Source organism: Oryctolagus cuniculus, chromosome X (assembly GCF_964237555.1).
Source record: "Oryctolagus cuniculus chromosome X, mOryCun1.1, whole genome shotgun sequence".
Taxonomy (NCBI): Eukaryota; Metazoa; Chordata; class Mammalia; order Lagomorpha; family Leporidae; genus Oryctolagus; species Oryctolagus cuniculus.
In genome coordinates, this window is record NC_091453.1 from 86,352,661 (window position 1) to 86,379,348 (window position 26,688).

The window sequence follows — 26,688 nt, forward strand, 5'->3', positions numbered from 1 at the left end:
TCCAGGTTGACCTGATGATTTTCTTCACATGCCTCCTCTATGGAATCAATGCTGTAATAACCATTGTATGTTCAATGTTATTGAGTTCCATGTTTATTTTCCCAGTGTACTGTGTTCCTTGAAGTATCCAACATCCAAATAGTACCTGGCATGTTCATTTACATTTCTTTATTTGACTGTCACATGAGTTCATAATAATAGGTTGATTTGCTTTGATTCAGCTATAAATTTCTTAAAATCCCTTCTCTTTTGACAGAATAAATGCTGATAGAATAAAGATACTAAAATGTAGTATGCATTTTAGGAAAAATGTCTGAAATGGAGGGCATCCAGCAAATGAGTATAGGTCTGTCAGGTATAAACATTCCCTCATAGTCTCCAGATGTGCCTTTCCATGGACTGTGATTGGGATTGTATGATGAGACTAAGTGACTAGAAATTTCATTTTTTAGCACTTTATCTCCTGTTTGCATGTAGTGTAAGAGACCACCAGGCCACTTTATCCCCTTATAGAATGGGTATAACCTGATTTCTAATTCTTATTAATTTTTGTCTGTTTCTCAGATTACTTTTGACCATTGAATGAAATTTCAGTGTTCTTTCAGTGTATACTCCTAACATTATTTTCCTTATGCTTTACATATGGTGAGGTTTTGTAATGTGGTTCAGATCTGAACTCTTTGTCAGAGGGTTGTCAGAGTTGTAAGGAAAGAAAAGAGAAAAACTAAAGGTCATATCTGAAAGATGGTGTTTTCTCTCTACTGCAGGAGATGCTCTGTTCCAGAGGAACAAGAACTCATTGACGAAGACCTGTACTTGAGCAAAGCTAAAAAGCAGTTGAGTATACACGAAGTGATGTTCCTAACGGGACAGAGGAGTTTTGAGAAAGGAAAGGTTTTTCTTTTTTTATATAAAGATGTATTTATTTATTTGAAAGAATTAGAGAGAGATCTGGTTCACTCCCTAAATGGCTTCAATAGCTGAGATTGACCAGGCTGAAGCCAGGAGCTTCTTCCAAGTCTCCCATGTGGGTACAGGGGCTCAAGTACTTGGGCCATTTTCCACTGCTTTCCCAGGAGCATCAGCAGGGAGCTGGATGGGAAGCGGAGAAGCCAGGACTCGAACCGGTGCCCATATGGAATGCCAGCACTGCAGACAGCAGCTTAATCTGCTGCACCACAGCACCGACCCCTTTGCTTCCTAATAACTTCTCTTCTCACCTTCTAACCATCCCCTGAATGTCTCAGCTAGCGATTATATTATGCCCCACTCCCTCCTCCTCAGTGAGAGATTAGAAATCTCACTTCAATAGCATAGTTCAGGAAGCCACCTTTAGTTACTCTATGAGGCTCACACTAGTTCTAATTTGGAAGGAACATTATAACCTAAATCTACAATTGGTAATCCATTTCCGTCTGATAAATATCATGACTAAACTAAATAGCACTTTTATCTTTTCCTAGAGATCAAACCGTCGAGAAGAAGAAGATGCCTTTGGAGAATGAAAGCCAGCAGGTGAGAGACAGTCCACCTCAGCCCTGTTCTCACACAAAATTTTTCCCAACAGAGGACATAGGTTGAAGGAAGCAGCGGTCTTGAAAGCTGCATAGACATAATAAACTGTTTTTCTGGTGGTCTTCTTTCATTGGCTCTTTGAGTTGGCTTTGATCTGTTGTTATTGATGTTCAGATCACCAAAAATGGTAGAGTCAAATCATTCATTCCCCAGATTTGGATTCAGTATTGACTGTACAGTGTGAATGTCACATTCAGTGTCACCGAATACTCAGGGCTGTGTTCCATCATCACACAAGCTTCTCCTATTGGGTGTCTGGTTTTCCTGTCTCTTCCACGATTCAGGGATGATTCCTTCCTCCTTCTCTTGGGAAGAAGAGGTGGTTCTTTGTGTCACTCCCTGATCCCTGCTTTCAGGCTGGCTGGCTTTATAAAGACTATGCTGTTTTGAATTTTCAGGAGCACTGTCTCTCGGACATGGTTGCCCAGCTCCGGACGCTGAAGGGTGCAATAAGGTTGGCCGTCCTTTCAGGGACACTCCTTTCCTGACAGCCACCATAGCACCCATGTATCTTCCCCACCCAACCTTGCCTTTCTGCATGATTTCCCTCTTGAACCTCATTCCCAGAAAGATCTGCTAGTCGCATGTTAGATTCACCTTCCACCCATTCAATCAGGGTAGGTCAGACTGGTGAGGAGAGAGGCAACTTAATCTTAATTCTTTTTCTAACATTCTGCCAAGATGCAGGCAAATGAACAATCAGGTTTCACACCCTAAAGTCTTTTTTTCTCCTAATGTCGGCTTTGGCTTAAGAGCCTGATGTAGAGTTTGGGAGATTTCCTAGGACTGCCCTGTCCTCATTCAGTTTACCTACTCCTTGTATTTCTCCACCTTAATCATTCCTACTATTTTCATAAGCTGGCTCTCCCACAAGATCCCAGATGCATGTCTCTGTGTGTGTGCACTTATGAGTATATGTTAGTCTCTCGCATGCATTTCTCCAAAACCAGCACAGACACTTGCTGCAATGCTTTTTTCCTTCCACCCTCATCACAGATCTCAGAAGAAAGCCCAGCCTTAAACTGGGTCACAAGAGAGGATCAGACGTGATTGGGGGCCTGGGTTTATGTTGTGGGTGGAATAGCTGTAGGAGCCAATAAGTGAGTTGGGGAGGTCTGTTGGTGTCCAGCTGATAAGGTTGATAACTGAATGCGCCTGGGTTCAGTGTTCTAGCGTACATTACTGTGAGCTATTTGTTTTGTGTAGGAAAAAGTTTTTCTTTTTTTTTTTTTATTTTTTGCCCAAACATTCTTTCCTAGCATCAGAAGGATTGACTCATCCTTTGATATTTGGTTTTTGAATTTGGGATTTTTATGAATCATTTCTTTCTTTGATAGGTATTCACCGATCCACCGAAGATCCCTCCTATTCAAGATATGACTGGCTTGAATGACAAGACAACTGGATGTGAAATAATTGACAGCCCTAGCCTACTTCCATCTGTTGGCGAAGAAAGCAGATCACCTTCTCTTCAACTCAAGTCTCTGGATTCCAGTGCTTTTCAGTTTTCCAGGTGACCAAATAACATATTTTATTGTCAGTAGCAAGCCTTGGAGTCTGTTTTCCTTTAGAGTAAATTGGTGTGTTTTATCATGTTGATATGTTTTCTGAGGCCTAGCATGCAATCCAGAAGGAAAAACATAGTTTTGAGTTGATAGAATTGTTTTTGCATGTACTTCCAGTTTCTCAATGCAACAGTAGCTATTTCAAGTCTCTATCCTTTTTGAGATGATCACTTCCTGACGCTCTTTTATGTATTACATATTCACTTTATGTTAGCAATAACAGAAGTGAAATAATGCACATGATAATTGTTTGAGAAACATAAAGTGCTATACAATAGGGTACTGATACACACATAAGTATTATTCCTTCCCTTCAGTTTATGGATATCCAACTCCTCAGAGACCTCATTGGTCTAGCATATATTGATCATATATAAAAATAATGATTAGCTGGGGCCAGTGCCATGGCTCACTTGGTTAATCTTCCGCCTGCAGCGCCGGTATCCCATATGGACACCGGGTTCTAGTCCTGGTTGCTTCTCTTCCAGTCTAGCTCTCTGCTGTGGCCCGGGGAGGGCAGTGGAGGATGGGTCAAGTGCTTGGGCCCCTGTGCCCGCATGGGAGACCAGGAAGAAACTCCTGGCTCCTGGCTTCAGATCGGCGCAGCGCCAGCTGTGGCAGCCATTTGGGGAGTTAACCAACGGAAGGAAGACCTTTCTCTCTGTCTTTCTCTATCACTGTCTGTAACTCTACCTGACAAGTAAATAAAAAATAAATAAATAAATAAATAAAAATAATGATTAGAAATTTTGGCCATTAGATAATTTTTATCATTCCTTGTTTCCTAGAGTAAATGACTTATATAAGTTTAGTCTTGGATTTGTTCATTTTCTAGCACCTCTTTAATGTTATAAGGTACTTAAAAAGCTCATGGAAAATCAGATTAAAAGATAAACTTATTTTTATGTAAATTTAAAAAATACCTATGTATATAAAAGGCCTTCACAAAGTTCATGGAAAAACATATTATGAAAAAAACTAAGTGGGGTTCATGAACAGAGATGAGACACCAAGACTTTTAACAGGAAGTAGTCTTTTTATTGTTGCTGTTGTTGTTATTATTATTATTATCATGCTGGCATAAGGCTCAGTTTGATTCATATCCAAAAAGACAGCCCCAAATGAAAAGGGGCATTTCCTTTTATATATTTTTTAGTTTCTTTGTCTCCCATATATGGTTATACACATATATTTGAATGTTTTAATGTTACATGGCAGCTATGGGAATTGATACAAAACTACATGTGTACATAGTTATTGATAATGTTTAACTAGTTTCTATTAATATACCTAATATTTCTTCTACCACATACTGAGCTATATGCTGTCTGACACAGGCTAATACTATCACCCTGTGCTAACAAACAGAAAATTAAAACAGTTACAAATAAATTAATAATAACTACATTTCATTTCTAGAATAAGTTTTGTTTTAAATTTTTATTTCAAAAAGGCCACTACTACAAATAAACTTTTTTTTTTGGCCAGGCAGAGTTAGACAGTGAGAGAGAGAGAGAGAGACAGAGAGTTATAGACAGTGAGAGAGAGACAGAGAGAAAGGTCTTCCTTCCATTGGTTCATTCCCCTAATGGCTGCTATGCTGGCCAAAGGCAGGAACTGGGTATTCCTCCCGGTCTCCCATGTGGGTGCAGGGACCCAAGAACTTGGGCCACCCTCCACTGCCCTCCCGGGCCACAGCATAGAGCTGGAGTGGAAGAAGAGCAACTGGGACTAGTACCCAGCGCCCCAACCGGGACTAGAACCCGGGGTGTCGGCACCGCAGGCGGAGGATTAGCCAAGTGATCCACGGTGCTGGCCATAAACTTCTCTTTTAATTCCATTTTCCACTAAATTTTTAAGTACTCTCAGATTTTGTCACAATTTGTAACTGGTAGGAGTATACTACTTCTTTTTCTTAAATATCAGGAAAATTGTAAGCACTGACAGATAAGACTATCTGTATACCCCTAGTTATGGCTCCTTGCTTTCTTCTCTCTACTGTGCTGCTCACTTTGGCAGGACCAAAATATAGGGCAGGCACATAGTTTCTCTGTAGTAGTAGAAATTTCTACAGACATCAGTAATGTGACTATTATATAAGTGGGATGTGAATTTTTCAGTGACCTTTTCAGTTTTGGTATCATCTTAATATTGTAGGAAAGAGGCAATGGAACACATAAGAGGGTAAAGTGACCCCTGCTTTGTTTTTCCCCCAAAGTTATTGATTCCCTGCTTATGCTTCTTGGATGGGTCTTTTCAGTCTCTAATAAATAAATAGGTAAGTCCCCCTAATCAGTGATTCTACAATTAAGCTCTATAGATGCTGGAAGAACCTCATGACCTCCTGAACATGAACAGAAATTCTCAAGAGGAAATAAGTTTTAAGGAAGAAAACTCTTTTTAATGATTTATTTGTTTTTTACTTATTTGAAAGAGCAACAGAGAGAGAGGGAGGGAGGAGGAGAGGGAAGGAGAGAGAGACAGACAGACAGACAGAGACAGAGAGAGAAATGTCTTTCATCTGTTGGTTCATGCCCCCAATTGGCCATAATAGCCAGGTTTGGACCAAGCCAAAGCCAGGAGCCAGGAATTCCATCTAGGTCTCCAATATGGGTGGCAGGGGCACAAGTACTTGGGCCATCTTCCCCCTGCTTTTTCAGGTACATTAACAGCAAGCTGGATTGGAAGTGGAGCATCTGGGACACCAATATGGGATGCCAGTGTCACAAGTGGTGGCTTAACCTGCTGTACCACAAAGCCAGCCCTGGAACAAAACACTTAGTAGTGTTAAATAAGAGTCTGTATGGAAGCATCTAGAACAGTCCCTCAGAATATAATAGGTACTCAATAAGCAATGGTTGAATTTGAGTCATACTGAAGGATTAATTTCTTTTTTATAGATTTTATTTATTTATTTGAGAGGTAGAGTTACAGTCAGAGAGAGAGAGAGAGAGAGAGAGAGAGAGAAAGGTCTTCCATTCGTTGGTTCACTCCCCAAATGGCTGGAAAGGCCAGAGCTGCACCAGTCCGAAGCCAGGAGCCAGGATCCAGGAGCTTGTTCCCAGTCTCCAATGCAGGTGCAGGGGCCCAAGGACTTGGTCCGTCTTCTACTGCTTTCCCAGGCCATAGCAGGGAGATGGATTGGAAGAGGAGCAGCCAGGACTAGAACTGGCGCCCATATGGGATTTCGGCACCACAAGCAGTAGATTAACCTACTGTTTCAAGGCGCCAGCCCCGAAGGATCAACTTCTAAGATTCAATTAATTCATAGGGGGATGAGTAGTATAGGCCAGCCTTCCTCTCAGGAGCCTGAGCCTCATTCTGTCCTGTTCCTATGCATATGATTCTAACTACCATTGCAAGTTGGAAAGGGGACACAGTAAGGGCTATGTGTTTGTGGAGCATACTGTTAGCCTCCTTATCTTGGTCTCCTGGAGATGCTCACATATCATTCCAGATTGCTGCTGGAATGTCAGGTGTCATTACTTTTGAATCTTTTCCCAAGTATGATCACTTTTCCTTTTTCCCCAGTATTTCTTTTGTATGAGTAGTGACAAATTCTTTCAATTTCTGTTTGTTATGGAAGGTCTTTATTTGACCTTTGTTCATAAATGAGAGCTTTGAGGGTACAGTATTCTGGGTTGATAGTTTTTTTTCTTGTAAGACTTGGAACATATCTTGCCATTCTCTCCTAGCCTGTAGGGTTTCTGATGAGAAGTCCACTGTGGGTTTAACTGGAGAATCTCTGAAAGGAATCTGGCTTTTCTCTTGTGCACATTTTAGAATCTTCTCTTTATGTTTTACTGTGAAGAGTTTGACTACAATATGTCGGGGTGAAGATCTTTTCTGGTCATGTCTATTACGAGTTCTATGTGCTTCCTGTACTTGGACGTCTCTTTCTCCACATTAGGGAAGTTTTCTGTGATTATTTCACTAAAAAGGCCTTCTAATCCATTCCCTGTTTCCATGCCTTCAGGAACTCCTAAGACCTGCATGTTGGGTTGTTTGTATAGATTCCCATAAGTCTCTGACACTATTTTTTCAGATTTCTTCTTCTTCTTTTTTTGTTCTGACTGTAAAATTTCCAGAGATTTGTCTTTTAACTCGGGTATTCTTTCTTCTGTCTCACTGAGTCTGTTCTTGAGGCTTTCCACTGCATTTTTAATGTATTCTATTGAATTCTTCATTTCCAATATTTCATTTTGATTTCTCTTTAAAATCTCTATTTCATGGGAAAAATTTTCATTCATGTCATGTATGAGTTTCTTTAATTTATGGATTTGCTTTTTCCTTAATGTGTTGTATTATGAGAATTAGCAGTAAAACTTGTCTTCAAACAGTACTTTATACTTTGTGCTTCTGATTGCTTCTAAGTAATCCTATGATCAATTTTTTGAATTAAATTTCCAGCATTTCTTCAATCTCTTCATCTTCACATTCTAGTATTGAAGTGTTGTTGTGTACCTTTGGGGCTTCATGTAGTCTTCATGCTCTTGTTTATTGAATTTCTGCATTTATTTTAGGCATTTGTGGAGATACTTTTTTTTTCTCTGTGATGGCTTTTATCTCTGGATTATGGCTTAGTGGAGTGTCTGCTCTTTGATTGAATACCTGAGGCATGTGCTGAGTGTGGCTGGGGAGCTCTGTTCAATGCTCCAGGGTGAGGGAGTGTCCAAGGTAGCATCCAAGTTGGGTGTGGTAAATCTTTTTTTTTATCAGAAGATAGAGTTTGATCAGCTCTGTTGGCTTAGTCTCATGATCACCTCCTCTTCTCCAAGGAGCCCAGTGCCTGGGTGCTAGCTCCATTGGGTGCAGTATTCATCTGTGCTGCCATAAGAACCACACAAAGGACCCATGCAGTCCTCAGTGTGAGCACGGATCCTGCAGCAATGACCCTTACTAGGCAATCAGGGAGCCCTGAGCATGTGGAGCCACTCAGAGTGGCTACCCAAAGACCCAACCACACCCTGCACCCTCCCATGGAGCCACAGTGTTTTCACAGTCTGTCCCAGCACACAAGGCTTCCACACTCATGAGCACCCAGCTTCCTGTCAATGCTCCAAGGCAGACTCAGGTATCTCCTCTTAGCTGGTTGCTAGGCACACAGACCCAAGCTGGCACAGCTGTTAATGTTATGTCCAAAATGGTGTCCGCCCTCTCTCAGCTAGTTACAGGACGTCGGTGTCGGGTGGTCAGGGAGAGAAAATCATGCCCTTCCCCCCTCCCCCTTTTTATCCTCTGTGTTGGCAGGTACACTGTCTCCCACTGGACTCCAAGCTGTACTCACTCCAGGCTCTTCCCACAACCTTATCGCCAGTGGCTTGGGCTGCTACAGTCTGGTTTCACCTCACTCTCCAAAGCTGGTGCTGAGGCTCTCAGCTGCTGGGGTCCTGAGTTGTGCGCATCCACACCCTCCACGTGGATCCACAGTATCCCTCTAATTTGTGTGGAGTTTCCTCTGGAGTTTTCTCCCTAACTCTTCCCTGAGATTGCACTCTCTCCATTTTTTTTTAACTGTCTTCCCCTAGACTAGAGCAGTAAGCTCCCTCCCTATTCTGCCATCTTGGAATCTCGCTAAAAATTCTTCTGTAACTCTAGTATTTTGGTAACCTTGAGGGAACTGCAAATGCTTACTTATGCACATATTTTATGAGTGCAATATGGTAGTGCTTCCATTGGGTGGCATACTTCATCAGTCATTTGTTTACAAGTCTTTATGGAATGCTATATCCGGAGTGAAATTTTGGCTGTAGAGTACAGATGAAATACTTTAACCAATTATGTGTGATTTTTAACTTATTAACAAGAAGATTCTTTCCAAAGAAGTTTGTTAAGTGGTAAGGGATAAATGATAACTGATGCTATTGATGTTATATGTGCTATGTAAATTTAGTAAATGATGATTGTGTCATTTCAAGCTGCACATATAGGGTATTCAAATTGGAGAGTCTATTGTTTCTTGGGGGAAATGGAGGTGCTCAAGGTTTTAGTAAAATACACTGGAGCTTCTGATAAATCAAGGTTAATGGTGTGATAGGTTTAATCAAGAGCTACAAAGGTTTCCTTTGTTATCAAAACCTGAAACTTGATAAGTGTCCTTGGGTCATAAACTAACTATAGATAAAATAAACCAACACTGTCCAAGAGAACTTTAAGAAGTTCTAGTGGGGTAGGTTAGTTGGGGCTCCAGAGCTGTCATTAGAAACACCTTTGTGGATTTCATACATCTAGCAAAAGGAGGAAAGAACCCCAATAAAGAAAATAGGTTCAGCCAGTATATACTCAGGCATAACCTTTTACAGGAAGACAACTTATTTATGTTCAAGGAAGTAATCCCTTTGGTTGATTAATTCTACATGTATTTGAGCTTATTATATGAAATGTATTGTTCTAGGGTGCTGATGCACTCAAAATTGAAGAAACTTAGAGTAGTCAAAGTAATGCAAATATCCCCAATGCATGCTAATTTCCTTATGAGTGGTACAAATTAAAGTCCAGTGTATCCGTAAGCACATAGAAATGGGCAAGAATTGCTGGTTGTGATTTATTTCGGTGTTTTGAGTAAACTGTGTGTCAAAGCATTAGTTCATGTTTTCAAATAATAAAAAAAAATCTGAATTACTCTGTAATGGTAGAAGGAGAGGAGAAGGGACATTTTAATATGTTCGAAGGAATATTTGAAGCCAAAAAAGCAAAGTTTAAAAATAGAATAACAATTTTCAAATAAATAAGATTGATTTAGGGGCCACTATTAGCATTTTAAAATATGATCTGGTAGAGCAACTTCCAGAATGCAGAAATGAGGAACCCAGTGGACTGTCACCGACAGATAACAATGAACTTGAAAAAATTATTTAAAAAATTCAGAGTTTCTGGAAATTATCCTAGGGGCATACAGCAAATGGAGAAATACTCATTCAAGAAAACCTACTAAAACGCAGGAACACCAGCAAGAGCCAGTGACATTTGAACCACGACCTGCTCCCACCCCACTCCAAGCTCTGTTTTATGAAAACCGCTCCAGAGAACTCTAATCCAGGTGGGTGTGGTCAAGAAGATGGGGACTCCCTGTTCCCCTAGCTCCCTGTGTAGAGCTGTAGAGGGACAGACAGCTGTAGAGCTGGGAGGGACAGACTGTTAGCTTTTCTCACCTCCCCCAGTTTCTTGGTCTTACAGAGGCACTATTCCAAGCAGACTGAAAAAGACTGGATCTCTTTTCTCCCACCCATTTTTCTCTTCCCTCATGCAGCTCCCACTTGTAGGGTAGAAGCACTCACCCAGGTATCAAAAGCCAACAGTACCAGACCCCTGTTGCTCAGGCTGAAGCCGAAGCTCGAAGGAGCAATGCAAAAACTACCTGAGCATCCATTCATAAAGAATAGATTTCCGTCTGGTAGAAGTGGACCTCTGTCCCTGCCTCCTGCTCTTGCACAGTATTACAGAGATTCTGCTTGCAGAGAGAGAGAGAGAGAAAGAGGCAACTCTTAAGGATGAAGAACTCTACAGCTCTACTGAAGGGACTGACTTTGTGAAACAAAGCATGAAGATTTCCAGGCCTAAGAGCAGAAACAGTAGACATCTTGATGGACATTTGAGAGAACACTCACGACTTCATGATACAAGTTAAAACAAGCAAATGGCCAAGCAATCAGAAGTTTACGAACAGAAAGGATCAGGGAAAGACAATCAAGAACACTCCTGGCATCAGAAGCAATCCTGGGTATAAGAAAGGCTGTGCCTAAGAAGCGATCAGAGCAGGACATAAGGTGGACTTGAAAGGAGTCTATAAACTGCACACTGGTCAAACAACAAAGAGCAGTAGCCTCACTGGCATATGGGGCTTAAGCACTACCTCTGACCAACCACTGGCTGAACAATAAGCTACTGTGACCTAGGGTCAATTTCTTAGAATCCAGGCTTAAAAATAAAATCACACACATCTCTGGCAGTGTCAAAGCCTGTGGTCATGATCAAGGTTGTACACCCTCAGAGGTGATAAAAAGGAAAATCCTAACCCACGAGTGCCTGGTTGTAGGTGGGACAGAAATAAAAACGTCTTAATCATTTGTAGAGGCCTTCAAACCATACGCATACATCCAACAGTAAAGGATGAAAAGTCAACTGGCCAAGAGGGCTTAAGCACAACATTTGACCAATAAGTGGCCAGTGCTAGGCCAATAAGTGGCCTAGGATGAATCCTAGGTGTCAGGTAGAAGACTAAAATCAAGCAAAAAATCTGAACAAGGACATCAGAGCCTGTAGGGGAAATAGACTTAGAGAATCAGTTCAGCCAAGTCACTTATAAACAACCAAACAAACAACATCAATTCCCAGGGAGAGCCTGTCAATGCATGTAATTGCTGTATTAGCTACAATGTCCAGTTGCCAGCAAAAAACTATGGGACATGCAAACAAACAGGATATATATGTGTATACACACACACACACACACACATATATATAAAGGATATACATTTATATATGTATATGTGTGTATATATATATATATATACATATATATATATATGACAATAGAAACTGCTCTTGAAGAGACCCAGATATTGGATTTAGTAGACAGGTTTCAAAGAAGCCATTATAAATATAGGGATCTTTGGTTTGTTTTTCAAGATTTATTTATTTACTTGAAAGTCAGAGCTATAGAGAAGGAGAGGCAGAGTCAGAGCGAACGAGATATGGTTCATTCCCTAAATGGCTGCAATGGCCCGGGCTGGGCCAGGCCAGAGCCAGGAGCTTCTTCCAGGTCTCCCATGTGGGTACAGGGGCCCAAGCACTTGGGCCACCTTCAGTTGCTTTCCCAGGTGCATTAGCAGGGAGATGGATCAGAAGTGAAGCAGCCAGGTCTCGAACCAGCGCACATATGGGATGCTGACACTGCAGGTGTCACCCTTATCTGCTGTACCACAGTGCCAACCCCATACGGGGATCTTTAAAAAAAGAAGTTGTGGAAAATACATATTATGAAAAACCTAGGACCAGTGCTGTGGCATAGAAGGTTAAGCCTGCACCTGCAGTGCTGGCATCCCATATGGGAGCCAGTTCAAGTCCTGGCTGCTCCACATCTGATCCAGCTCCCTGCTAATGCACCTGGGAAAGCAGTGAAAAATGGCTCAAGTTTTGGGCCCCTACACCCACTTGAGAGACTGGGAAGAAGCTGCTGGCTCCTGGCTTTGGCCTAGCCCAGGCCATTGCAACAATTTGGGGAGTGAATCAGCAGGTAGAAGATCTCTCTCCCTCTCCCTCTCCCTCTCCCTCTCCCTCTCCCTCTCCCTCTCCCTCTCCCTCTCCCTCTCCCTCTCCCTCTCCCTCTCCCTCTCCCTCTCCCTCTCCCTCTCCCTCCTTCCTCCTTCCTCCTTCCTCCTTCCTCCCTCCCTCTTTATATTTCTTTCAAATACATAAAACAAATCTTAAAAAAGAAAAACTATATTTTTCATCAAAATAAACGGATTTTACTTCCATTTTCCACATTTGAAGTATCCTCATTTGTTCAAAGAACTAAAGGTTACCATGTCTAAAGAATTAAAGAATGTGTGATGACAGTGTCTTGTCAAGAGAGAACATCAATAAAGGATTTTTTAAGTATAAAAATGAAACAAATGGAAATTCTGAAGGTGAAAAGTACAATAATTAGTATGAAAAATTCTCTAAAAGGGCTCAACAGCACAATACAGTTAGAAGATGAAAGAATTAGCAGACCTAAAGATAGATCATACATAGATTATGTAATTAAGAAGGGATTTTAAAATGAAGTAGAATGAACAGATCTTCAGAAAAATTAGGACATCAGTAAGTACACCAACATAAGCATAGTAGGAATGCAAGCAGGTGGTAAAAAGGGGTAGAAAAATCCCAAATTTCAAGAAAAACAACCTACACATCTAAGAAGCTCCAAAAATTAAGTGGACAAACACAGAGATTTACAGCCAGAGACACCACACTGAAAATACTGAAAGCCAAAGGCAAAGAGAAAATCTTGAAAGCAATTCATCACGTAAGACAGAACCCCAATAAAATTAACAGCTGAGGAACAGGTATTTAGCCCAGCATTTAAGACATCCACATTCCATATGGAAGTACTTGAATTCAATACCTGGCTATGGCTTCTGACCCCAGCTTCCTGCCAATGCAGGATTGATTGATGGCTCACATAGCTGGGTTCCTGCTACCTGCATGGAAGGCTTGGATTGAGTTCCTGCCTCCTGGCATCAGACTGACCCAGCCCCACTCAGCCACTGTGGAATGAACCAGTGGTTGGAAGAATCTCAATCTCAATGTGTCTGTCTGTCTCTTTCTCTCTTTCTCATTCCCTGAAATCAATATTTCTAATTAAGCAATGTGAACAGCAGACTTTATCAGAAACAATTGAGACTAGAAGGCAAAGAGATGGTGTTATGGTTTAGATACTATTTGTCTCCACAAAAACTCATGCTGAGATTTAATTGCCAGGGTAACAATATTGAGAACTAGTGAGACCTTTAAGAAGTGATTGGGTCGTGGAAAGTCTACCCTCCTAAAGGGATTAATATGGTCCTTGCAGGAATAAATTAGGTATTATGAGAGTGGGTTGTTAGGATTCATGTTCAGTTTCCTCGGCTTTCTCTCGCTTCCTCTCTCACATGTGATCTCTTTGCATGTTCCCACTTTCTTCCACTTTCTGCCATGAGTTGAACCACCATGAGGCCTTCACAAGAAGCTGACCAGACGCAGCCACCCAATCTTGGCAGACTCCAAAACCGTGAGCCAAAATAAACCTCTTTCCTTTATAAATTATACAGTCTCAAGTGTTCTGTTATAGCCACAGGAAATGAGCTAAAACTAAAACAGACAGACCTATTCAAAGTACTGAATGAAAAACTGCCGACCAGGAAGCTAAAATGCAATCTTAAAAAGCTATCTAAGAAATGATGAAAAAAAATTCCCAGATAAACAAAAGCTGAAGGAATGTTTTGCTAGCGAGATATAATAAACAGAGTTCTTTAAGTTGAAAATGAGTGTTGCCAGACATTAGTCTGAATTCACATGAAAAAGCAGGAATGATGGGAAAGATAGTTGTAATTAATTACAAAAAACAGTATAATGGAATACCTCTTCCTCTTTCTATTCTTAACTAACCTAAAGAAAAATTACACATAACAATGTATGGCAGGCCTTCAAACAGTTCATGGAAAGTACATGTTATGAAGAACTTATGCATGGATTTTGAATTTTTTGTGCCAAAATAATCTAATTATACTTTCCATGGATTTTTTTAAAGTACTCTCATATACTGGTATACAGTTGCATATATGTATATCATTTCAGTTGGAGGCTTATGACATATACAAATAGAAGATATTCGGCAATAACAGCACAAAGGAGGTAGATGATAAAAATGCTATACTGGAGTAAGGAAATGCTACCAGACAGTAACTCAAATATATAGTCAGAAATGAAGAAAATTTTAAGATCGTAAATAAGATTAGTACCACAAACTGTAACTATGTACTAGCTCTTTTTTCTCTCAGATTCCTCAAAAGAAATGACATTATATAGATTACTATTACATTTATAAGTGAACTAGGAAATATCTACATAACATGAAAAGAAAGTAAAGGAGGAACAAAGAAGGTATGACAGACACGTAAAGAGAACAAAAAGCTACTTAGACACAATTCTACCATTCAATAACATTAAATGGACCTAAATTGAACAATCCAATCAAAAGACAAATGTTATCATATTGGATTTTTTAAAAATTTCCACATATACTGTCTACAGGAAACTTGAAACATATTTTACATTAAAAATTATTAGTATATTGAAAGCAAAGGGATGGAAAAAGGTTTACTATGCAAACATCAACTATATGAAAACTGGAGTGGTTATGCTGATATCATACAAAATAGATTTCAAGACAAAAAACTTTTAACAGATATAGTGAAGGATCTTTCATAATAATAAAGTCCATCAGGAGTATAATAATTGTGCCCTTTTATGGACTAATTACCAAGCCCTCAAAATACACAAAGCAAAAGCAGATAGAATTGAAGAGAAAGATGGACAATTCAGCAGTAATAGTAGGATACTTTAATACCTCAGTTTCAGTAGTATATGTACCAACTGGGTAGGATATTAACAAAGAAATAGAAGACGTGAATAACACTCTACAGAGAGAGAGAGAAGTTCAGAGAGAGAGAGAGAGAGAGAGAAGTTCACTGAACAGCAGTGTGATACATAGTCTCCTCAAGTGCATATTGCACATTTGCCAGTATAGCCATATGTTGGGCCATAAAACAGGTTTCAATGAAATTGAAGGAATTGATGTCATACGAAGGATGTTCTCCAGCCACAATAGTACATGAGAAAACAACAATAGAAGTAAAGTTGGGAAATTCACAAATATATGAAAATTACATGATACATTCCAAATTAACAAGTGAATGAAAGGAAAAATCACAAGAGTAATTAGAAAATATCTTGAAAAGATGAAAATGAAAACAAAATATAGCAAAATTATGGAATGAAGCCAAAGAAATACTCAGAGGGAAATTATATTTGGAAATGTTTATATTAAAATTGAAGAAAAAATATCTCCTACTGAAACAAGAGCACTGAACCCAAATCAAGCAGAAGGAAAGAAATAATAAAGAGTGGAGATGAAATAGAGAATAGGAAAATAATAGAGAAAATCAGTGAAACCAGAAGTTGCTCTTTGAAAAGAACGAGAATTAAAAGAATTCTGTATATAACAGATTCAAAAATAAACTATTAAAGAATAAATTTAACAGAAGTGCAGATCAAACTTTTATACTGAAAAGAACTAAGGACTTTTGAATGAAGTTAAATATAACCTAAATAAATGGAAATATATTTCATGTTTTTGTATCAAAAGATTTCTCAAATTTATCAACAGATTCAATGCAATGTCTATCAAAATATTAGATGGCTTTTCTGCAGTACTCAACAATATCACCCTAAAATTCATATGGAAATACTACAGATGTAGCACCATCAAAACAATCTTTAAAGAGAAGAAAATTGGAGAAATCTAACTTCCCTGCAGTAACACACAGTAATCAAGACAATGTGGTACTGTTAAAAGAAAAGACATATACATCAATGGAACAGTCAAGAAATAAACCTTATATTTCTGGTCATTGGATTTTTGACAAAGATGCCAAGGCAGTTCAGTGGGGGGAAGAACAGTCTTGAAAAAAATGATACTAGGACAACTGCTTATCTGCCTGTCAAAAAAAATGACATTGGATCCCTGTCTCACAGTATACACAAAAATTAACTCAAAATGATTTACAGATCTAAATGTAAGAATTAAAACTTTTAGATATAAACATGGGATAAAGACATCACAACTGGATTAGACTATAATTTCCTAGATATGACACCAAAATCTCAAGGGACAGTGAAACAGTGAAAAAGGCGTGAATAAAACTTAAGAACTTTTTCAGTTATAAAGGACTCCATCAAGAAAGTGAAAAGATGGCTCAGAGTGGGAAAACAACTTACTACATCTGATAAGGACTAGATATCCAGAAAATATATAAACTATTACAACTCACTAATAAAAAAGTAATCCAATTAAAACGGGCAAAGACTTTCCATAGACATTTTTCCACAGAAAATATACAGATGACCAGTAAACACCTGAAAAGATGCTCTACATCACTAGCTACAGAGGAATTGCAAGTCAAAGCCACACTGAGCTGCTATTTCACACCTCCTAGGATGGCTCGAATCCAATAGATGGATAATGACAAATATTAGTGAGGATTTGGCAAAATTGAAGCCCTCATGTATTGAGATGTGAATGAAAAATGTTGCACCTGCTTTGGAAAACAATCTGACAGTTCCACAAAGTGTTCAACATAAACTTGCTGTATAGCCCAGTTATTCTACTCCTAAGTATATAGTACAAGAAAATTGAAAACATATTCACACAAAAACTTCTACATAAACGTTCATAGAAGAATTGTTCACAGTAGCCAAAAACGTGGAAGCAACCTCAGTGCCTGTCAGCTGATGAATGGATAAAGAAAAGTGGAGTATCTGTACAGCAGATTCTTATCCAGTTGTAAAAAGGAATGGAATCGTGATACATGCCTCAGCTTGGATGAACCTTGAAAACATGATGTTAAGTGAAAGAAGCCCATTACAAAAAAAGAGAAACATTTATTTTATGATTCAGTATATATAAAGCGCCAAGAATAGGCAAACCTATAGGGGTAGAAAGTTAGAAAGTAGATTAGTGGTTGACTAGAGATAGGTTAGGGGTATGATAGATGTCTGGTAATGAGTGAGAGATTTCTTTTGGGAGGATGCAAATTTTCTATACATTTTGGTGATAGTCAGCTACACAACTCTGAATACCCAGAACATTGAATTGTATACTTTATAGAATGGATTTATATCATTTATATCTCAACAGACTGTTTTTGGAATATATCATCTGGAAAGGAATACGTAAACACTGTAAAGGAGTGATGGTTTGAGGTTGGTGTTAGCCTCCTGGTTTGAACACTAGTTACAATGCCTGTGTTCTGTCTTAGCTCTAGCTCCTGACTTCAGCTGCTGGCTAATGCAGACTGGGAGCTAGCAGTGATGGACCAAATAATTGGGTCTCTGCCACCTAGTTGGGATGCTTGGATCAAGTTCTTGGCTTTTGGCTTTGGCCTGATCCAGCCCCAGCTGTTGTGGGCATTTGGGGAGTGAACCAGCAGATGGGGGAAGCCTCTGCCTGCCTCTCTCTCTCTCTCTCTTTCTCTCTCTCTCTCTCTCTTTCTCTCTCTCTCTCTCTTTCTCTCTCCCTCCCTCCTCCCTCTCCCTTCCTCCTGCTTCTCTTGATCTCTCTCTCTCTGTGTCATATATATGTATATATATATTTATATTTATATTTATACTTATATTTATATTTATATGTAAGGGGCCCTGGTTTTAGGTTCTTATGCTCGCCTACTAGAATGCCTAAAACATGGTAGGAAACATCTGTGAAATGAGTGAGTAAAGAAGAGAAAAGAACCTAATTTGAATATAGCATTCTCTGTCTTTGTTAACAAACTACTAAGCTGATGATGGTTAAATATAGGAATCTCTCGCAAAGCATTTTGAAAGAGCAAAAGGATGGTATAAGTGTATCTTTGTCATAAAATATAAAATACTTAGAAAATAACCCAAAATGTACCTATAAAGCAACAGACAGTGGGGGAATGTGTCAAAAAGAGAAAAGAAAATGAGAAGAAACTATGTACTTAGAGAAGAAATTAGAAAAGAATAAAGCTTAATTAGTATACTAAATCCTGAACACAGGTGTAGTATGAAACTCATTCCTAGAAGGAGGAGCCAGACTTTCTGGAGAAGTGTAGGCCCAGTAAGTAAAGTCCACTTATTTTTCCCTCGTTCACATGATTGTTCCTTTTTGAGTGCCACTTAGGCAAGAGTTTTGTTCCCTCACCCCCATAGAGCAGTTAAATGAGCTCCCTTCTATCAAAAAGCCTGTACCTTTGTACTTCGGTAAGATATCTGAACACGTACGCACACGCACACACATCCCAATCAACGGGAGCAGCATGATAGAACACAGGGCATTCAGTTTAGCTGATGTTGATGAAGAAATTAATAGGAGATAAAGCTAGGGCCAAATTATGTCCCAGCCCTAGTGCTTTCTAGCCACTTTGAGAAAGTTACTTTAACCTCTTCCTGAACATCCTCTTAAATTTGACAATGGCACTAATAACACCACCTATCTCAGGGTTAGTGGGAGAATTAGAAAAGACAATACACAAGGGGCCAACGCTGTGGTGTAGTGGATAAAGCTGCTGTCTGCAGTGCCGACTTCCCATACAGGTGCCAGTTCAAGTCCCAGCTGCTCCACTTCCAATCCAGCTCTCTGCTGATGCACCTGGGAAAGCAGTAGAAGGTGGCGCAAGTGTTTGGGGCCCCTGCACCCATATGGGAGACCCAGAAGAAGCTCTGGGCTTCTGGGCTTCAGCCTGGCCCAGCCCTTGCCATTGCAGCCATTTGGGGAATGAATTAGCAGATGGAAGGTCTCTCTCTTTCAACTCTGCCTTCCAAATAAAAAATAAATCTTTAAAAAAAAAAAAAGATTTGAAAGAATTACAGGAGAAGGAGAGGTTTTCAATCCAGAGCTGGGCCAATCCAAAGCCAGGAGCTCCTCTTCGAGGTCTCTCACATGGGTGTGGGGCCAAAGCACTTGGGCCATCCTCCACTGCTTTCCCAGGCACATCAGCAGGGAGCTGGAGCAACCAGGACTTGAATAGGTGCCTATAGGTACCAGTGTGGCAGATGGTGGCTGAACCCGCTATGCCACAATGCCAGCCATAACTAAATCTTTAAAAATATGAAAAAAAGAAAATGAAACTCGGTTTTATATATACCAAGTTTGACATACTAGAGGGGACCACTCCCCCAGAGAGACATGTATGACAGGCAGTTGGAAATTCAGTACTAGGGGGTGGTCAGGTCTTGGAAGAATGTTGGAGCTGTTGCCCAGATGCTGCAGCCAAGAGGGTCTAAGAGACTGCCAAAGAAATGTAGGGACAGGAGAGAGGATAATTAAGGAGTAAGCGCCTAGAAGTGGGAAAATGAAGATAAGGGCAATAGTATGACTTTTAATGGCCTTTCATAAAACTTTGTTGTTGCTGTCTAGAATTATGTATACCTTTCTTTCATGCCTGCCAGCTGATTGTTTTACTATCTTCCTCAGTACCACAGCTCCATAGACCATCTGTGGTACTCCTTACACATGTTAAAAAATAGGTACCTTTGTTCTTACATAGCCCCTAAGTCCTTTTGCTTTTCCTCTACAGCTAATACAACATCTATTACGATAGCATAGCAGTTTTATTTCTGAAGAACATATGGGACATTGTAAGAAGCTAAAGTTTGAGGGGTCTTATACATGTTTGCAGAAATGGCACAGAAATCTGGGCAGCCTTGAAATACTATGAGGTGGCTATTATTATGCCTGATTCTCTCATTGATAAGTTGATTTTCATCTTCCAATTTCTTGGTTATCTAGGGAGAAGACAGAATAGTTATATAGGTATCACTGGGGTTCCCATCCTGCTACAAGTTTAGCCTTTGAATTTCTCTGATGCTTTTTATTTTGTTAGTTCCTTTGACCATTAGTGCATGAGATGGTACTTCCAAAAATTCATTGAAACTGGAATTAAAAGAAATGTTTATTCTGGTGCAGAAATTTTTGAGATCATACATAAGCAAGGTTTTCAGAGAGTTCACAGAAAATGCATATTGTGAAAAACATTGGGCATGAATTTCAAAATGTTTTTGTACAATTTAACGTGTTTTCATTCCATTTCTATGAACTTTTGGAATTGTTCTCATATCACAATCAGAAGTGGAAGGTGATTTAAAGCCATCATCCTAAGCCTTTCTGAGGAACTGAAGGAGTGACTGTTTGTCCCTGACTGAGGAGAGTTATTTGTCACAATGGGGAAATAACTTATATTGGTTGATTTGCTTCCTTTGTTTCTGACTAGGGCCCTATGTTTTAATTAACTTTTACAAGTGAATAATGGGCAATAGGCACAATCCAGTTAGCTTGCAAAGGAATTGTATTGTGTTCTGTTGGCAATATAACAAATGGGCATAAGTCTTTGATAGTCAAAGGCTTTTGTGATGCTTTAAAGTTAACGAGCTGGCTCTGTTCTCTGCAGACTCCACTAGGCTTTTTATGACCATTTTATTCCAGTTGCAAGTTAGGGAATTTTTGCATGTATTTTTTTTGTTTGTCTTCCTTTACTTGCATTTAGAAATCAGGCTTGTTTCAGTCCTATTATTAGAATTCTTACCAAGGTCAGCCTAACCGTGTTATGTCCTGATATGACCCTTCACCCTGTTCAGCTTCGTGTCTTTCTTAATTTTCCAGTTGCATGTGTGAAGGTAACTGGGTAAGACTTGGGATGTAAAGTTGCATTCTGAACCTGAAATGATTTTGGGGTAGCATCTAGAGGCGATTTTGATAGGAACATTGAGGAGGGGCTCCATAAGATAAGACTGTACTTAGCATATATTTTTGACAGCTTACAGAGAAATTTTCTCTTATTGCAGTAAGTACAAATGGATACTAGGCGAGGAGCCTGTGGAGAAACGAAGAAGGCTCCAGAATGAGACAACAACACCTCCTCTGGATTATTCCATGCCTGGCTCTTACAGGAGGGTGGAGGCAGCTGTTGCCTACCCAGAAGGCGAGAACACCCATGATAAGTCCAGTTCTGAGAGAAGTACACCACCATGCCTTTATCCAGAATACCCAGAAGCAAGCAAGAATACAGGCCAGAGTAGGGATGTTTCAGTTCTGTTTCCAGGAGCCCAAGACCAACGTCAGGGGTCCCTGCTTCCTGAAGAATTAGATCAGATGCCAAGACTGGTAGCAGAAGAATCTAACCGAGGTAGCACAAACCTGAACAAAGAAGAAGTGAACAAGGGACCTTTTGTAGCTGTTGTCGGTGTTGCCAAAGGTGTTAGAGATTCAGGGGCTCCCATTCAGTTGATCCCTTTTAACAGAGAGGAGCTTGCTGAGAGAAGAAAAGCAGCTGAGTCCTGGAACCCAGTGCCTTACTCTTCTTTGACCTCGGCTGCGATTCCTGCTGCAGCCACCGGGGAGAAAGGAAGAGGCTATGAGGAGAGTGGAGGTTGTCATACGCCAAAGATGAAGAACCAAAGAGAGCTGGAAGAGTTGAAGAGAACCACAGAAAAACTGGAACGTGTTTTGGCCGAAAGGAATTTGTTCCAGCAAAAGGTTCGGGTAACACTTTACCACTAGAAATGAGATCATTGCAACCAAGGGATGGGGACATTGGTGCACTGACCATTTCATGGTCTGATGCCTTTAAACAAAATCTGCCCTTGAATCATTCAGAGTCCATGAATCTTAATGGGCTTCCTTCTCCTATTTGGGCATTGAAAGGGTCTGTAAGTTGAGGAATAGGTACAGTGGAATCCCAGGGTGAATATTTTAGTAACCAGTTTTGGTACTCTTTGGCTTTCAGTAGTATGTGGGGGTCATTGAATTTCTGTTTTCTTGTATTGCAGGTGGAGGAGCTGGAACAGGAGAGAAACCACTGGCATTCTGAATTCAAGAAAGTTCAACATGAGTTGGTGACCTACAGCACCCAGGAGTCCGAAGGCTTGTACTGGAGCAAGAAACACATGGGTTATCGTCAAGCTGAGTTCCAGATTCTGAAAGCTGAACTGGAAAGAACCAAAGAGGAAAAACAAGAATTAAAAGAGAAACTGAAGGAGACAGAGACACACCTGGAAGTGTTGCAGAAGGCTCAGGTCTCCTACCGGACCCCAGAGGGAGATGACCTGGACAGGTTAATTACTAGGGTTTAGTTATCAACTTGAGAGTGCTAATGGGGAGCATCCCTTAGGACCCCCAGTTAGTGGTCATAGACAAGGGAAAAAGCCTTAATTCACAGGCCACCAGGGATTGAGTAATTACTCCTTAGAAAACCTCAGCCAGTTTCCCCGTGCCTGGTGGCGTTGTGCTTTCTTCTTTCTTTCTAGCTAATGGAAACATAATTGTTGAGAAATGTAGGCCCATTTTGAAGGGGCTTCATTTTATTCTGTTGGCTAATGACTTCATGTCATCTCTTCTGCCCCTCACTCCATCATACAGGGCTTTGGCAAAGCTTACGCGGCTGCGTATCCACGTCAGCTATCTCCTTACTTCTGTCCTCCCTCACTTGGAGCTTCGTGAGATCGGGTATGACTCAGAACAAGTGGATGGGATCCTGTACACAGTGCTGGAGGCAAATCACATACTGGATTGAGCACCAGACTCTCTCTCTCTCTCTCTCTCTCTCTCTCTCTCTCCTCTACTCATTTCAGTCTGTATACTCTATATACTCTTCTATCTTCTCTACCCTTCCTTTCTTCTCTTCTCCTTTCCCTCTCTCCCCGATGCCTCTGTCTTTCTCTCTCTATCACTTGTATGCCTTATGTAGAGAATCTTTGAGTAAATCCTGACTCTTAATCAATCTGCTTCTTACTCAGTTTTGGTGTGGAGAAAGATGCCAATTAAGTAGGATTTCAAGAGTCAAGAAACAGAAAAGCAAGTCACCAAGCTAGGTGACATGAAAGATTTACTATTCATGACCCAGATACTCAGCCTATTTAATATTCTTTCTGAAATAGTTTGTATTTTTTTAGGTTAAATCAGTTGGCAAATACTGGGTCCAATGTACCAGGTGTTTGGGGATAAGCTGAGAAATAGAAGTCATGGTTTCAACCTGCAAGGATCTAATAATCTAGTTGGAGACACCAGACATATACCAGGTTGCCTAACTATACACAGAAGTATTTGATGTCTTCAAGTGAGAGGTACAAACCTGACATAGAAGAGTTGGGTGGGGGGTGGGATGGAGATCTGAAGGAGGAAGTTCAAGGCAGGTATCACACCAGAAATGGGACCTACACTAAGATTTAAAGAAGGAGCATGACCACACTGCTGATGAACAGTGGTTCTTTAGGTTGTAGGACTATGGTTGATTTTTTTTCTTCTTCCTATCTTCCTGCCTTTTTCAAATTTTCTATAATAAACTTGTTATTCTTCCTGGAAAAAAATAAATTCTTTAAAAAAAAGAGCAAGTAAGCTTGAATTTGGATATCAAATGAGAGACTGTGAAATTATGATATTATAATTTATGTTAAATTTAGCATTACCTCTGGAAGAACAATATAAATGCACAAAAATCACAAGATGTGAAACAAGTGTCTCTGTTAGAAGTGATGGGTTAAAAAAACGATGGGTCAATGTAAATTTTGAAAAAACCCTCGAATATATCATCAAGTTGTGGACTTGTAGGTAGTGGGGGAAGTATTTTCGAGCAGGGAGATTTCCTGGTGCCCCTCAAAATTACACCTGCCTGCTCTTCAGGCTAAGGTAGGATGAGGGGTAGTCCTCATAGTACCAGAAATAATAAAACTCATACTCTTTTGTAAAAGGATGCATTGTATTAATTAATGGCTTTATTGTATTTATAAAGCACACACTCTGAAAGAGTTCAAGGTACTCTTCAGAAGATGTTGAACAATGAACACATAAAATAAATCAACAGTGAAAAATAGGATGTAGAGGAGAAACAATCAAAGGAACTTGGGATCAAACAGTGAAAAAAGATTAGCTAATCTAAAGGAAATGTTTTGGATTTTTATTCTATTTCGCCTGTGCAGAGTTACTTCAGAAAACTCTTTGCAAGCGATTTTTGCCTCCTTTGAAAGGAGGCCCGTGGTAGATATTCCAGTGAGACTGCAGGAAACCAGCGGAAGCCATCACCAGGCTTCAGCCCTAGAATCAGTGTTTAAAGATCTCCTCTGCCCCTTTGGATTACCAAAGTCAAGGCCCCAGTTGTCTAAATATGACTGAAGGGAGAGCAGCACATTCAATCTTTCTTGCAGTGATACTGTTCTTGACGTGGAGGCTGGAAAGGGATGGGGTTTTGCACAGATCTAGATAATATGGATAGGAGTCTGATGGATAAAGAAAAAACAGCATTGAAGAATCAAGCTCTGTTATTTGCTGGGTGAGCAAGGGGACGAAGAAGGAAGGAAGGTTGGCAATTGGGCTTTCAAAGGGAAAAAATAGGTGAGAAAGTTCTAACTCATCTTTTACTAGTGCTTTCTCTCAGCCCATCCACTGGGCCATGGTTCTGACTCCACACTGCTTATCCAGCCAGTTACCCCATGAGTCCATTCACTTCAATAGCAGAGCAGCTTCTTTGTCGCTTACTTATTAAGAAACTGTTCCAGCCTGGGATCCCTTTAACTACTGATTGAGTGTCACTGTGGAGAGGTTGGGGAGTGCTCTCCCAGCCTTTCCAGAGTTTATGGTCTAGTGTGAAGGCAAAAGGCGTTGAAGGAAAAAGTGGGTGCCTCCTCCTGGCTTTCCTGATGGGTTAGCATATCTTTTCGAATCTCTAATGATTGGCCTTTAACTTTCCATTTCCATGGTCAGCAGAGGTCCTTATTATTTCATGCCTTGATAATTGAAACAGATTCACTGGCCTTGTTTGCTTCCTCTTCCCATTCCTCAGCCTACCCTACACAATATTATTAAATTGCTTTTAGAAACTTCATCAGCTCATGCCTCTGCTAGTGTTCCCAACTGCCTGCGGAATGCCATACACATTAATTAGTATGCTGCTGAAAGCCCTGTACGGTCTGGCCTCTACCCTTTCTTTAGACTCACCTTGCAATATTGCACACACAAACCACGTTTCATCCCAAGTGAACTGCTTTTCAGTTTCTGAGCATGCCTTAAGATTTTCTCGTTTCCCATTTGGCTATTCCATCCCCTTAGCCTGGAATGTTCTCCCTCATCATCTTTCCCTTGGCACAAGTGCCAACTTTTTTTTGTCCTGCAAATTCCTTGGATTAACCCAGTTAGGCATGGCATTTTTCTTGGAACATTTCAGTTTTATGTCATTTGTGAGGGTCTCATCACAAACTTCCTTATCCCGTCTTCCCTATTAGAAAGCTTCAGATTCAAATATTTGACTGCCTACTTGACATTTACACTCACATATACTTCAAATAAAACATGTTAAAAATAAACAGTGACATACCCCAGGACTGTTTCTCCCTGCCAGTTTTCCTCTTCTTAGAAAATGGCACCTCCACCCACCCAGTTGCTTAAGCGAGAACCCTGGAAGTCATCCTCCCATCCCCCACATGCAGTCTGTCAACAAGTCTGTCAGTTCTCACTCCAAAGTATATCTTCACTCTACTCACTTTTACCGCAGCCACCTTAGTCCAAACTGCAGTCCTCTCCCATGGATGGTTACAGCTGCTGACTAGAGTCCGTGTTTCCACTCCAGTTCCCACAATTGTCTCATCACTAGGGACAGAGGGCCTGTTTTTAAATATAAACCAAGCCATGCAGTGCCTCTGCTTAAAATCATTAAATGACTTCTCATTGTTCTTGGAACAAAATCCAAACTCCGTAGAATGTCCTACAAAACCCCTGTCTACGTCTACATTGTCTCATGCAACCCTTGATGATCTGCCACTGTTTGGCTCACTGTAGTCTTCCCACGGACGCATGGCACGTTCTTTACCTCAGAGCCTTTACCCACTTGCAATGCTCCTGTCTCCGGACTTGGTGTGGCTGGCTATTCCTCATCCTTCAGCCCTTGGTATAAGTGCCACTTCCTCAGGCCTGTCTGAGCAGCCATTTTTTTTCTGCCTACCCTATTACTCTCTCACTGTTTTCTGGGTCATTTTTTAAAATTCATGGCGCTTCTCCCAATTTAACATATTTGGTCATTTACTTTCACTCGTGCGAGACATGTTCATTGGATACCTACTGTGTGCTGTGTGATATATAATACTGAACATAATATACATGGTCCCTGTTTGCCTCCCTCAGTAAATTCCATAAAGAAAAAAGCCATGGCTTTTTTTTTATTTTGCCAACCACTGTATCCTAGAGCTTATTGTGGTAACTGGGATATAATAATAAATGATTGTTAATAAATAAATGAATGAATGA

At 40.3% G+C, this 26,688-nt stretch overlaps 1 protein-coding gene across 2 annotated transcripts in view; it reads left to right on the forward strand.

Annotated features, from left to right (window-relative positions):
- Nucleotides 1–26,688, forward strand: part of MORC4 (MORC family CW-type zinc finger 4) — a 65,063-nt gene extending 38,375 nt beyond the window's left edge. The window contains exons 12-17 of one of the 2 annotated variants that reach the window (XM_070067479.1): nt 768–836; nt 1,464–1,515; nt 2,913–3,088; nt 21,243–21,933; nt 22,227–22,510; nt 22,816–26,688. In XM_070067479.1, the coding sequence (XP_069923580.1) occupies nt 768–836; nt 1,464–1,515; nt 2,913–3,088; nt 21,243–21,933; nt 22,227–22,510; nt 22,816–22,969 (1,426 nt within the window). In that variant the 3' untranslated portion in view covers nt 22,970–26,688. The remainder of the gene's footprint in view (nt 1–767; nt 837–1,463; nt 1,516–2,912; nt 3,089–21,242; nt 21,934–22,226; nt 22,511–22,815) is intronic. The other variant, XM_070067478.1, reaches the window with a different exon arrangement.